The sequence below is a fragment of the Macrobrachium nipponense genome, chromosome 30 (genome assembly GCF_015104395.2).
Source record: "Macrobrachium nipponense isolate FS-2020 chromosome 30, ASM1510439v2, whole genome shotgun sequence".
Taxonomy (NCBI): domain Eukaryota; kingdom Metazoa; phylum Arthropoda; class Malacostraca; order Decapoda; family Palaemonidae; genus Macrobrachium; species Macrobrachium nipponense.
In genome coordinates this window covers 54,284,654-54,299,563 of record NC_087218.1, presented here as the reverse complement: position 1 = coordinate 54,299,563, position 14,910 = coordinate 54,284,654, and the positions used below count along the sequence as shown (strand labels likewise).

The 14,910-nt window shown below is 33.6% G+C and overlaps 1 protein-coding gene across 3 annotated transcripts in view; it reads right to left on the bottom strand.

Moving 5' to 3' along the window:
* Positions 1-1,223: 1,223 nt before the first annotated feature.
* Positions 1,224-14,910, bottom strand: part of LOC135202516 (uncharacterized) — a 177,547-nt gene continuing 163,860 nt past the window's right edge. For 2 of the 3 annotated variants that reach the window (XM_064231965.1, XM_064231966.1), the window contains 6 exons: positions 14,515-14,733; positions 12,058-12,102; positions 11,449-11,634; positions 11,139-11,289; positions 10,503-10,640; positions 1,224-9,224 (listed from right to left, as the gene is read on the bottom strand). In XM_064231965.1, the coding sequence (XP_064088035.1) occupies positions 8,740-9,224; positions 10,503-10,640; positions 11,139-11,289; positions 11,449-11,634; positions 12,058-12,102; positions 14,515-14,733 (1,224 nt within the window). In that variant the 3' untranslated portion in view covers positions 1,224-8,739. The remainder of the gene's footprint in view (positions 9,225-10,502; positions 10,641-11,138; positions 11,290-11,448; positions 11,635-12,057; positions 12,103-14,514; positions 14,734-14,910) is intronic. The other variant, XM_064231967.1, reaches the window with a different exon arrangement.

Sequence of the window (14,910 nt, the reverse complement as noted above, 5' to 3'; positions counted from 1 at the left end):
ACATCCAAAATTTTGACTCATACTATCACTATGCTATTAAAATTTAATCTAAAGAAGTAAGCCAATATCTGTATTTTGTTTCCAGACCCTGAAAGGTGTGTCATTTTCTTGTTCAGTATGCTCCTCTCATTTAATGATTAATGCTATTGATATTATTTATGTTGTGTTAGGAAATATAGAGAAATAGAAATGTCAGCAGAAGAGAGATAAAACCACTCAAAAGCACAGAAATATTTGCAACTAAGGTTTGAGTAATGCCTCAGTACCTTAACCTTCAACCAGTCAGCAGAGTTCACCATCTGTCAGCACATTTATCCTGAGATAATAAATTGAAGAAAAAACTGAATGAAATTAATATGTGCAGTTCATTGAAAGGAAATCATAACAAGAAAAAGAGGAGTATAAAAACTGATCAGAAGAAAAGGTAACAATGTATTTGACTTGCTTTGGAGTACATTCACTTGTAAGTATAGTCTCCATTTTAAATATTTTGCCATATGATACTCACTTCATAAGGTTCATTAAAGTGTTTTTGATTGACTAATTTCATTTAATTATCTTTATTTCAATGTGAAAACTGTGTGCTTACATTGCTTTAGGAGGTTACACCAAATTTATAGCTTGTATGAGGCCAAATTGGAAAAAGTGGAAGAAGTGGACATTACTAAACTTCAGGATTCACAGTGAGCCACTGAAAAGCAGGGTGTGAAACATTAACACCAGAACTCCAGGGAAGAGCCAGAAGCTCCCAATGTATTTGATGCCATGTGTCTTTAAGACATCCTTTCCCAGTTTGGAGTCATAATTAAGCTCAAGGAGTTTAGTGTGATCCTAATGCTTCAAGGAGCATCCCTGCTGAACATAGTAAGTGCAGTTTCATATACAATGGTTTCCTTTGAATCAGTCATGATGGAATGTAGCCCACTGTATAGCCAAGACAGATTTTACAATTTTTTCAAGTAGTCTACCTGAAGTAGATAGAGATAGATGACATATTTTTAAGTTCCTGGGAGTTTTTCCTTGTAACTACAATAAGAATAACTGTGGCATTACACCATTCTTTGGCTATTAATGATAGCATTGAAACAAAATAGGATTTGGCTTTTGTACAAAGTTGTTTTACACAGAGCCTCCAGAATTTTAAAATCATGAGCAGTTAATTCAAAAGATTATACATGCTTTCTAACAATATTTTGACAGTAAGGAAAATGAAAGAGAACAGCTTAAAAACTTTGGTGAATGTAATCTGGAAAAATTACACCTGATCACTGTACAGACAGGCAATAAATATACACAACCACCTTCGAATAAATACTAATCATATACAGTACCAGTACAGAGAATTATATGCAAGTGTCCTCACTACATATGTCAATCAGTTATAATGGATGCAATGATAAACTTTTATTTGCACAGTTACTAAATACAAGAAAACATAAGATATGCCTATTTCATAAGCAACCTCTATTGTAAAAAAAAAATCCCTTAGACCAGCATCATAATTATCATGTCCGATTTATTTAATGGACTAGATTATCAAGAAAATGTATTAAAGGAAACTCAATCATTCTAAGGGAAATCAGAAAAAAATAGGGATAAAGAACAATTGAGTATTTTCTTAATATATACTTTTTGTGACAACTTATTTGTGCTCACATCATTTACCAAATTTGCTATGCATAATAAGTTTCACTTGTTTTTCTTTGGCAACCTTAGCAATTAAGATACTTATATAATTTCATTATTGCACAAACATACACATACATACATGATTATTAATAGTACAAAGTTCAGTGTATGCTTCCTCTCATCAAATTTCAATAAAGCAGACGTTGCATGGACAAGATTTTTTTTTTACTTGTGATATTCAAATACATCTCAACAGTAAAATAAAAATTCATAAATAATATTTAAAACAGCAGTTTATGAGATCTTTGTATGGAACTAATATTCAGTTCAACTAAATATATGTCCTGAGCAATATCTGTAAAATTCAGTTGCCTGAGTTACCGCAAATAGTCTGTGATTCCTGCAACCATTACGTAATAACCTATTTACAACATTCACATTCTAAGCCTTTTAATTTATCAATGGTTATGACCTGAAGTGGATCTGTTACCTTTTGTCACTGATTTGTGCACAATGAAGCTAATATTGTGTGGGTGCTTATTGTAGTCATAACTGTATCTACAGAGTGTAAGCCTTTTGGTTATACTCACCTTACAAACATAAAGAAGTGAAGATTTCACCAGCAATGTTACGTTAATATCCAAGGTTTTCAGTAACTCAATACTAAATATATTCCAATACTTGATGACATTGAAAGCATTAACTGAACTTTAAAAATAACTGTCAACTCATTCAATCAGCAGAGTTTTATTCCACACACATACACACAATGCACAAACAATTATCACATACAAAATGTTCTTCACAAATTTTTACAACAGTGATTTAAACAATATAATAATGATTAAGCCTCAGAGGTGTAAAAGACCTCTTGAATAAACTTCCCACCCACTGTCCAATTATAACGAAAAGCTAATTTCTTTTTCCCGTAAATGGATCAGCGCTGAGAACTAATTTAATGTTAAAAATTAGGAACTAAATTTGCCAATGTAATGCTAAAGAGTTCTCAAACCTAATGCCATTGCTACAAAATTCTGTAATTATGTTTGTAAAACTTTACAGAAATCTATACTTTATAAAAAATTGACATTAGTCCTTATCAAGCATTACAAAGCATTATTTACAAAAGACTGATATTTGTTTAACTAAATTTTAGTTCACATATGCAAAATGGGAAAATGATAATTGCCAACAAAAATATAATTTCATTATATCCTAACTAGACATGATTCACTGAGCAAAGACCTAAATTTAAACGAATTTGTTTTTGAATATAGTATTCATTCAAACTTTCATTCAGTCCAGAAATGCATTACCTTAGTGTATGTTATTAATTGTTCTTTATTAAGTACAAGCATAAACTGCAGGATAATTAAATTAATAATTCTAAGAGTGGAGATGACAATACTAATTTTGATTTACGTATTCTATTTACAACTAATTCCCAATTTGGTCAAAACTTCAATACACATACATATTCTTCTTCCCCTCATTAGTCGGTGACAGATAGTTTTAGATGTGTTATTGAGTATTTTTTTTTTTTTTTACTATGATCTGGTTAACGCAATAAGTTAGCAAAATGCTTTCAATACGTATTGTACACTTACAGCAGTAACACCTACCTGAACCTTTGAGATTCCTGGGCAGGTCCAGAATTTTCTGAGGATAACATACTCCACACTAGCTCCTGATTATGAGCTTAACATTATTATATATTTTTATCATTTCATGTAAATTTAGTTTTCCTGTTGCTTGCTCAATCTGGTCTTCCTTTGAAGGCAAATTAATTTTTATTTTATTTTTATTGTAGTACACTCCAAAATGAAAAAAGTACAGAATACAAACACTCAAAGTGATCACCGTCTTCTGTTTCCATAAACGCTGAGAAAAGTAACAATAATACATTCTTGTTGCACCATGAAAAAGTATGTACAGTATTTCTTCCCCAATTACTATAGTACATGTTTTACTTACATTTATAACCATTACTGCATAGAAAACTAAAGAAAAATAGGCAAAAATTTGTATCATCTATTTATAACAGGTTTAGTGGTAATTCCTTTAGAATGCTCCCAAAGTTTGGAGAGATGATGAATTTAAAGCATCCCCAAACACCCTTCAGACATTATCCTAAAGCTATCTGACATCATGGAATTATATTATGATTTTCTGTGAAAGAAATTTGCATGACACTGAAATCTCAAATGGTTACATAATTGGATTACTTGAAAATTCACAAAGTTTTTGACAAAAATTAATCTACAAAAATGTCTGTAAAAGAACCTTTTCCTATCTCATTTCTCTACATGTTTACCAATAAATATTCACAGATCATTTCCTTATACCACCTTTAACACTTCATTTTCAATGGGCCCTCAAGCAAGTGATTCCTTGTTTGTGTAGAGAATGAACGGAAACTAATTTTTACTGTGTGTGTGCACAAACCACCTTGCAGGGTACATAGTGATGGTTATATAACCTGTGGCAGCATGGAAATGTATGAAATTACTTGGGGAGATGTAAAAATACTGGAATACTTAAATTCCAGTCAACACTACTCTTTCTGAAGAACAACTGACAATTCCACTGTTAAAATTGTCAATTAACAGAATACAGTAATGCCATATGTAGATTATCAAACAACAATACATCTCAGCTTCTGACTCAACTTACCAGACTTCTGTACTTATCAGCTGTGGTATTATAATGAATTTTTTTTGCTATATTGTGGCCTTCTTGTCTCCACAGGCAAGGAGTCTAATTATATGTGTATGGATATCAGGAAGACAGGTCAAAAACACCAATCTTGAAATATCATTAAAGGAAGAGTATACATATAGCTGACAACTAATTACATTATAGTATATGCAAAACACCAAAAATAAATAAAAATTGCTCAAGAATAATACTAACATTTGAATAAATGGCCAATTGACTTCATGAGATACATCAGTGGAATGCAGAAATGTAAACATGAAATTACCCCAAAAGAGCAATGTGTAACAAGCACCAGTAATTAAAAAAAATTATTATATGACTATGTAACAGATTTAATTGCTATGTGTATCTGACAAGTCATTTTCTCTTTCATCTTAATGGTACATAAAAGTAATGTATGAGGTATGAGATGCCATCTCTTAATGTACCAAAATCATTACAAATTACTGACCTGACCTAAAAAAAAAAAAAATTTACAGCTAGACCAGAACATGGAGGTGCATGCTATGTATAGTAAGGATTTCCTGTTGCCAAACTAGGGGTACATCCCAGCTACTACTCAGTGTATTACAAAATTTATTTTGGCACTATGATAGCCTCCCTATCTAGGCTGGGTCTTCCATAAAAAAATGTTACAAGGGCAGAGCCAGCAATATCATCAGCACTAAAGTGCAATGGAAAATCATTGGTGTCATTAAGCCCCAAGACATCCCTCCTCTTTCAGTGCAATGTTATGGTCCCCTGCGCTGCACACAAGGGCTCCCTGGTTGTGTTGTGTTTCATTATAAAAATTGTATTTTATTTCACTTTCAAAATTGAAATCTCTACTTGATGACCCTACTTATTTAAGAATTTTAAATAATTCCTTTTTAGCACAATCCCATGACCTCAAACTGGAACACTTTTTTTAACTACAGTAGTAGTACTTTTCATCCATTCTGTCCCCCACCCAGTTCTCTGTTTACTCTGACTTTTCCCCATACTCAACTTTTTTACCCTTCATTTGTAAATGAATCCTACGAACTAGCCAATACAAATAAAAAAATCTGACCCTGTGGTCTGGCAATACCTTACAATAATAATCAGCAAACAGCAAGTTGCTTCTATCTGTTCCCTTTCCAAGTGTATGCATGAAAGCAAAAACTTTGGAATGGAATAGTTGTAGGTTAGTTGTGTTTCCAGTGGTTCACTTATTCTTACGACTTCAAAAATTATATAAAAAAATTCTTCAGATAAATCTTACTGGAAGTTTTGCTGTATCCAATACAGGCCCCAGTGCCACTACTCCTGAAGATGAGCCTGACTCAGTTTTGTCTAAAATAGCCATGTCTCTAACAGCAGGTAAGCAGAAAGGTTTCCATTGGTGCAACTTTTGTATTTTGAAAAAAGGTACATTTTCTGCTAAAAAATCTGGGCTTCACTCATATACTGCACTGTTTGGTGACTTTTCTTCCGAAAACAAATCAGTCAACAAAGAAATGGCACTAGTCTCATGTTCATCATAATGTTCTACACCTGTTATAAGAACAATCAGCAATGTGTATGTTAATAATGTAAAAAAATTTATTAACAAAAAATGGGTCCTCTCTTGGTGACTGTCTTATTGCTCTTTTTGGTTTATTTTCAAGTACATTTCATTTTTTATGTGAATATACATGGTATTAGAACACTGTACCAGTATCTATAGTTATCCGGTCCTATTCACTATCCTTGCAACATCATAATTAGAAGCACAGCCTTCATTCACTGTTAGTTCCCATTATTCTCTTTTTCTTTTTAATTTCAAATTTTCCATTTCTGTTGAGTCATGGTCTGTGAATCTGTACGCTTGGCTTATGTATTTCATACTTCAATGCACTATTTTCTGGAATTATTGTGAAAACAGGTATTTTGCAAAACCTTGTTACTGGTTCTCAAGTGTACTTTTTTAGATAAATGCTTTTTTATTCAAAATATATCAAAATTATGGCTTTTGGTTTTAGATTTTAATCTAGTATGCATGTAGGGAGTATTCTGCACTTTGCAATATATTCCAATTTGATAATGACTTATGCGGTTGGCATGTTATGTTCCACAGCCATTTTATTCGCACTGATGACCAACATGATTCTGTTTGAAAATACGTACTTAAAAAGAATGAATATTCATTACTACCTTGTTTATACCTTCTAAATGTAACAGAGACCATCCATGAGAAGATGAACAGTTGCAAATACTATAATTATGTACTGTCTTTGAATTATGAAAACAAGTCAACAAAAATACGAGCAAATATTCCATCTATGCCACTGATACAGTAATTTCTTCTTATGAAGTACTTCTTGAATGATAACATCTACTGTAGCTGTAACTAATGAACCCATTCTCACAAAAAATCTGAGATTAAATAATGTCACAACACATCAAAACCTATTTTAATGTTAGATAAAATTTTAACATTTTAATTAATTCCAATATCACACATACAGGAACAAACTTTGTGTGTTTTCGAGTAATAACATTATTTTCCCACTAACTTGATTCTTGCTTTTAAATTCATGAAGATTTAGATATGTAAACATTACAGGTAGTACATTATACCTTCATTTTAGCTTTCTTACCCTATAAGAAATCCAAGCATTCAGTATTTCTATATCACATCACTTTTACTACATCATGCAAAGACTTTCCTCTTTTCCAGGTAGTATCCGACAAAACTTGGATTCATAATGCTTTTTGAAAGTCAGATATCATAATTGTCTTTTGAAAGTTCTTTGCTGACACTTTTGATACCTAAATAAAACTTTAATCAAATGCAATACATCACCTGAATTAATGCTTACAAGAGAATGTGAGGTAATGTGGAATTTCTGCATTCCCAACAACTTATTGAACAAGATATTAATAAACAGCATATAACAATAGACTCAACAGGCACAGTTTCTGCAGGGGAAGTTTATCCATTAAGATAAATACATTGGTCATGTGCTGCTTCAGGAAAGATAATGCTGTGGAGCTCTCCTTTTGTTTGTAATCTCAACAGGCAACAGGGAGTGTAAATTTAAATACCTGGCTGTTAGCTACCACACACAGTAACTTTGATTTTACACTAATAGACATAACTTTCAAGACACAACTGATGGCATGAAATTATTTAATGATTATCCTGCAAGTTCAATCAACAAAATTCTGTGTTTGACAATATGTACTTTTTCAGTTACTTTCAATTAAAAAAACATAAATATCCAAAGTAATAATTATTTTTTAAAGTGCTTTGTACAACCATGCTCAAAAGACATACAATTACATAAAAACCTGCAATAACAACATAGCACATGAATATGCAGACTTCTTGAGGAACAATTATGAACAGTCTATAACAATATTTTAAAAAAATCACTGGACTGGCATTATATTATAATGCTTGAGAGTTTATGATTGTACCCCTTGCGCATTCAGTTCGAAAACGTCACACTTTGAAAATAAGAGGAAAAAATATAGTTAATACAAATACTACCCTCATTGTAACACTCAACAATTTTATCAATAGTCTAAAAACTTGGAATTTCTAATCACTACAATTAATCTTAACTGCAGAAGAGGATATTTGTTTCGGAGGCAAATTGTGGACGGCAGCTTTGTTTTTCTCCCCATGACTCAAGAGAGATAGAGGCACTGGTTGTGCACTTTGTAAATCATCATCACTCTACATTCAGGCATCCCCATGCAAGAACGGTTCAGACAATTAAATAAATAACCTTGCATGAGTGGTGCATGAATTTAGAAGCAATGGAAACTTCTAGTCATATCACCAGTATATTGCATAATTTTTAAATACTAAACAAATTGTATCTACAAATATTTTATCACAATCCATATCTCTTTATAAATGATATGCAAGTGTAATTAGTACATGTCTTCTAAAAAATTCTCTATGTGTTTGTGCTGTGCATTTACTCCATGTATGAAAGTACAGTACTGTATATGAAGAATAATTCATCTAAATATACATGAACACCCCAAAAGTTCAAGTTTCTCACTTGCGGCACAGCTTGATCTCCACAGCTCCTTTTGTATATGGGCGTTGTCACAAACGCTACACAATTAGAGCCTTCCACATTCTAACAGCAGTTGGAACAATAACACAGTTCCTTTGAAAATCACATGGACAATTCGGCACACAACTTCAGTACTAATAAGTAATCATTGTTTGCAATCATCAACAAACTGCTCATACACATATCTAGAAAACATCAGGCTTTCTGATAATCTAAACAACCTGTTTATTTAACTATCAATTTCTTACGAAGTCCTGAGAACTTTTAAGAACTGCTAGGCAGTAACTTTCACAATCCACTAAACTGTATTCACTTTTTCTCAGATGATCAATAAAATGCACTAACTACATGACATTCAAACCTCACTCACTTCAGGTTCACTTCTCGTTTGTTTGACTGTGGATGAAATATCTTGCCCACCATAATTTCCAAATTCACTCTGTTCACTACCAAGAGTAAATGCTCCTGTGACTTTGGTACCATCACTAGCTACTGAAATCGTAGGTATCTCTAGACGCAGTTTATCTCTAGTGTGTCGTAGCTGGCCCAAGCCAGTATTGGTAGGAGAAGACTGTTCCATTTCATCATCCATAACCAAATATTTATTCATGTGTAAATTACTACTGTCTCCTGACTGAGAAGAGTCTGGTATCAAATGAGGTTCTGCCATTTCACTCACTATTTCGTCAGCAATGGGATCAGGCAAAATATCCCTGTGATCCTGTTCACTATAGTATGTGGTTCCCGGGAAAAAATCGGACGCCGAAAAAGAGGAACTTGTAAACGTGAAGGGTGACCCAGATGATCGGATGAAAAACTCACCATTTTCTTCTAAAAATCCTGAAAGTATAAAATTATTATTTAAAGATGTCACTCTCTCTATTATAGTATTGAAATTCATCAGTAGGTATACAAGCCATAGTTTCATAAATCTCTTGTCAAGTGGCTGGATAACACAAATGATTAGGGTAATTAGTAAGGTAGCAACTGAGAAGTGTAAGCTTTCTCTAACATCTGTGCACATTATTATCATTGGAGAAAACATAACTGACTTACCTCTCTTCCACTGTCAAAGGTCAATTTATTGAGTTAAAAAGTATGGCTTCCATACTAAAATTAACAGTGTATCAACGGAAATTTGGGCAAAATTCTACAAATACTTTTATGTTAAATTAATTTTACATGTGCTGAATATCATACCCAATGCTACCTCTTCCAGCAACTGCTACATAGTGGTAAATAAAGGAAATGAGATTGATACACGTGGACTATTTGCTGCATATCACAAGGGCCATAAGAAATGTAAGCATAAAGAGGAGCTAAGCTAAATGAGGAGGTGACAAGGTTAAGGAGAGCTTGGAAGAAAGGAACCAAAATCTCAGTACAGAAGAAAGAAACGAGATATATCAAATCTAAGACAAAAGTGGCTATAGAAAATTAGGAAAATAAAAGATAAAATTCAAAAATTAATATTGATAAGATGCTGCAAGAAATATGAAAGGCACATTATGAAAATCTTTTGAATGAAGAAAATGAATGCAGTTTGGAGGAACTGGATTTTTCTTTACTCCTCCTCCTCTTCCTCCTCCTTCCTCAGTGTGAAAAACAGACCAATGTTGGTATGAATGCAAGAAGTGGGAAAGATGAACCCTAATAACAGACTAAATCCACAACTTGGTCCTATATCCAAGTCTGCTTTCATTCACGATGTTTTTAAGAGAGCTTTATTTATTCTCAAAGTATTTGTCAACTTAATATTGTTATGTCTTGTAACTTCTGTGATAGGAATACTATTTTTGCTCCTTTTAAGAAGAATCATACTTCATTCTTAAATGCAAAAACATGGAAAAGACAAGGGACTGGAAGGTACAAGTAAAGAAATAACTGTAGTGACAAAGAAAAATGGAGAGTTACATTTAAAGGGTGTGAGTAACCTAACTGTAGTATTTAGGAGAATTGCCATGAGTCCCTGACTGGTTGCTAATACCAATTTTTTTTTATCTTGCTCCATGAAAAGAATCTGCTTTCACCTTTGAGACCCATTGATTTGAGTTCCAAATGAAGTGAAACACATATCCATTTGCCAAAGCTACAAATTACAGACAGTTAAGAACAAACCTTCTGTAGTATCATCGTAAGCTATAGACCCTAGGGTATAAATAGGTGGTGGTGGTGCTGGTCTGGTAGGTTTCCTGTAAACATAATCATCCATGTCTCCACTATCATCTGCTACAAAGTCATCACCCAAATCCCAATCTGAAAAGAATAGTAACATGTAAATTTTTACCATAAATATAGTAAAAGGGTAGTGATTACACTATGCCTTGTTCAGTACACTGCAGACATTAATGAAGGTTCTTTCCAGCAAGCCTTCAACCCCATTTTCAATTCATGTATAGTCTGATGTGGACTTTATAATAGTTTCAGAGGTGGCTCGAAATTTTGTGAACATCGCATAATTTCTTGTATACTAAATACTAATTTCTGCCCTTCAACTGAATGTGCGATATGGCAACTATTATTCAGTGAAGAGCTGACTACAAATAAATAAATTTCGGTAGGATAAGATGTGGGTGACAAGCAAACTCTTTCCCTTAATTGATAATCCACACTTGCCTTAAAATATCTTCTTGATCAGCCTGGCTTTGAAAATGTGAACATAACTCTGTAGGGCAATGGCACCTATTCTACAAGAAAATAAAAACAAGATTTTTCCATTTGATATTCCTTCAAAATATTAAACTCTTTACACACCTGCTAGGCTGAGGTAATCTAGAGATGACCGTCCCCATGATCGACGGTGATGGGATTCAGTTGGTGTGGGCTCCCAGGACCTTGGTTCAGGAGGATACTCGTATACACGATGATGGCGCTGACGTTTCCATCTAACACTTTTCTTTGAGCTCTAAGAATACAAATCAAAGCTTTCATATATTAATAAAAAACATAACAATATAAAAAGCAAGCGTATTATCTTGTAATAAATAATTACATCAGTGAGATCAGACAGGTGTCATCATCGTATAATGTACAACAAAACATTACCTAAACAAGTAAAACTTACAGATTTGTTTTGAGGACTCTTAAGAAGGGAGTGGGAAGGGGTTAGATCCCTGTTCCATTTAGAAGGGGTAAATTCTTCCTCTCCGCTCTCAGAATCATCGCTGCATCCATCATCGTAGTCTCCATCTTCAACCTCTTCCTCTATCACGTCTAAGGTGTAATTAGACTGCTGACACTCTTCCCCAGGCTGTATCCGAGATTAAGTAATAGTCAGAATATCAGTGTTTTCAAGGGGTCACTTCAAAATGACAATAAAAGTAGACATTGCTTAAAATGATCACACTTCTATAGCTACAGATGTGTGTGCATACACATCAACAGGAAAGGATATGAATTAAATTTCTTTTCAAGCTACAATTCAAGCTGTGGTTAAGGAAAACAAGTTCAATGGCAGCTACAAAAGTCCAGATCATAATATGAATCGATTTTGGTTGTTGCATTTTGAATGAGCCCTCTCATACCAGAGAACTAAGAGTTAGAGGCTATCAAGAAATAATTCCAGAATCATAAGCCATAGAAAACCTACCATCCTTTGTGGTTACAAATCCAGCACAGTAACAAACTACATTACCTTAACAAATTGAAAGGAAAATTTAAGATCTTCGCCTACCTTTGTTTCTTGAAGGTCTTCCCCATCATGCTTTTCCTCATCCTCCTGTTTGCTCCAAAAAATCACAAACTCGAGTTAGCACAAGCACAAGTTAATACGTACATGCTTACGCTAGAGCATAAGAAAATGTTGAACATTACTGCACCATCAACCCCTAGATACTAGGCTAACTTGAAAGGCTGCCAGTCACCACAGCCACTCTATTCAAAAGATCATTCCTGATATAAAAGAATCATGCAACAAATATCCTGCGCTCACCTTCAGGTGGGTTCAAGGACATGCTCAAAGCCATTTCATTTAGATTTACTTTAGATTACCCACTTTTTTTTAACAGTATAAAAAAGCGGTTGTGCTCAAATTATGAACAAAACCTACGGTTAATAATTAGTATCATACAAGTTATATTTACATGTTCTACATACAGTAAACAATGACCATCACAAGAATTACATGAAATCAATCAATCATCATGTTAATTTCTATACCATTTCATGATTATTATAATTACGTATTCACTATATTTCCTCTAAAACAGTTTAACATTATTTTTTTATGATCATCATGCTACTTGTAATATAACTATGATCATGCCACTTGTAATATAACCAAGGATTATTCAAAGGGTCTAGAAATGCTTCCAGGCCTTCACACTGGCCTTTGTCTTGCTACTTCTTTCATGATTAACTGTTCATATACCTTCTCATCACATATCTCAACCATCTCAAACTTAACAAGTTCTGCCTACTTTCCAGTCACTGAACACCACATACCTCAGCAACCCACATTCATAATATAAACTCTCACTGCATTCTGGCCATGAACCTTAGCATTCTACTCTTTTTATCTTTTAAACATTCCAACCACTTTTTTTTTTTTAAACATTCCTACCAGCTTTTTTCAGATTATGCTTTTAACATCAAGTCATCTTCATAAAACAAGTCCCAGGGGGCTTCCTTTCTAACATGTCCTTGTAACTGACAAACATTTAACTCAAATTCCTCTGATACATACACCTCCTTCTGCCCTCTCTCAATATCTCTGGTACAGAGTATCACTCGCTCCCCACATCTTAATGAGTCTTTCTTGAAATTATTAAATTTTCTGTAGTTTTCCTTAAAATAAATTATTAATACAGAAGTAACTTTTACTCTTAGTAATCTAAGATAACCATAAAATTATTAAAAATGACATCATGGAATAAGTCATTGATCATAACACCCAACACCATTAGTATGAAACATGCAGAAAAATGTAAAGCATGACATCCCTGACATAGCACTCTAATCAAGCCACTTCCATATGTTATACTGAGGATTCTGTTAATTCACAAGGCCCTATAGTGCACATTATGGGGGTTCCCACTAGTTTCTCACCACCTAGCTGTCCCTTTCTCTTAAACTCAACCTTGCTCTCTTAGGAACCTAATCTTTGGATGAGTTGCCATACTATTCTAGAAATGTGATGCTCTGGTTGTATATCAAGTTTGAGCCTTATTTACTGCATAGGAATGTAGAATAACAGAAATCTCGTTATAACAAGTGTATGCATACAATAAACAGAAGAAAAACACTACTGTATTCATTTCCTATCAAGACATGTAATGAAACTGGGACTTTGTACAAACATACACAAAATGCAAGCAAATATGAGACATACAGAGAATTTTAGAAGAGCATTTAATAGTAATGTATATTTCATACTAGGGTATGTAATACTTACTTAGATTCTTAATATACTAGGAAAATTGTAAGTTGACACATCTACTAATTACTGAAATAAAAAAAATGCTAAGACCTATCTTGTGTTCCTGGCACTCAAAAGTGAAAAGGATCAGCCCAATGCTTCTGAAACTCATTCTGGGGCACAGACATATCAGGGTGTTCTCAATATCTTCAAGAGTGAAGAAACTTTGAAGACTGGATTAATATAAGAAGATGGGAAATGACAGAAATCAACTGTCATCTGTTCCATCACAACCCATTAATCATATTATATCTCTCATTCACAGTTCTGCAAAATTCACCAGCCTTTTGTTTATCAAACATAAGTTAATATTCATCCTATTTACATTGCAGCCATTAGGATTTGTGATAGGATCAATCATGGTCCTAAAGAAATGTCATAGCATTTGGACTTATGGAGTATCCAACAAGTGAGAGTAACTCCACGACAGACATCTGGGTATAACATTTACCTATTCCAATAGCAAAATAATCATTCATGGGATTTATAATCTCATTTCTTCTAATTTGAGTTTGCCTAGTCTCAAGTGTGTTGATTAATTTACATCTTGTTACACATAGCACTCTAACTAGCTATTACATAGTATTAGTTTCATATATTACATAATCTTCACTTAATATTTTCATGATTTACAAGGGTTAGGGGGTACATGTAAAGAACATCTTTAACAATCAACTCCATTTATGCATCACCCCAGCTAAACTTTTCAATTACCTTCCACATGAATTCCCCGCTAGTGGACGAACTCTCTTCATCACTCTCAGAGTCACTTTCCCAATCCGGGGTGTAGCAAGGGTCTCGGGTATTCATGCGGAACTGAACGTTGCTTAACTTTCCAGGAGTTAATGCCATGCCATCATCACCATCATCTGAATCCTCTTCGTAACCTGGTTCTACTACTATATGTTCCTCTATGTCTTCATTTTCGTTTATCTGAAAGCACAATATGCAATCCATCATATTCTATACAATGAAAATACATTTACAAGTCAGTGAGATTTGATAATACCTGTTACACAATAAAAAGTAGTACTATCCTGTCTCAGCTTTCTGAACTAACAGTCTCATTCAAATGTCTATAAAATGAAAGCTTTTACGCCTCATGATTTA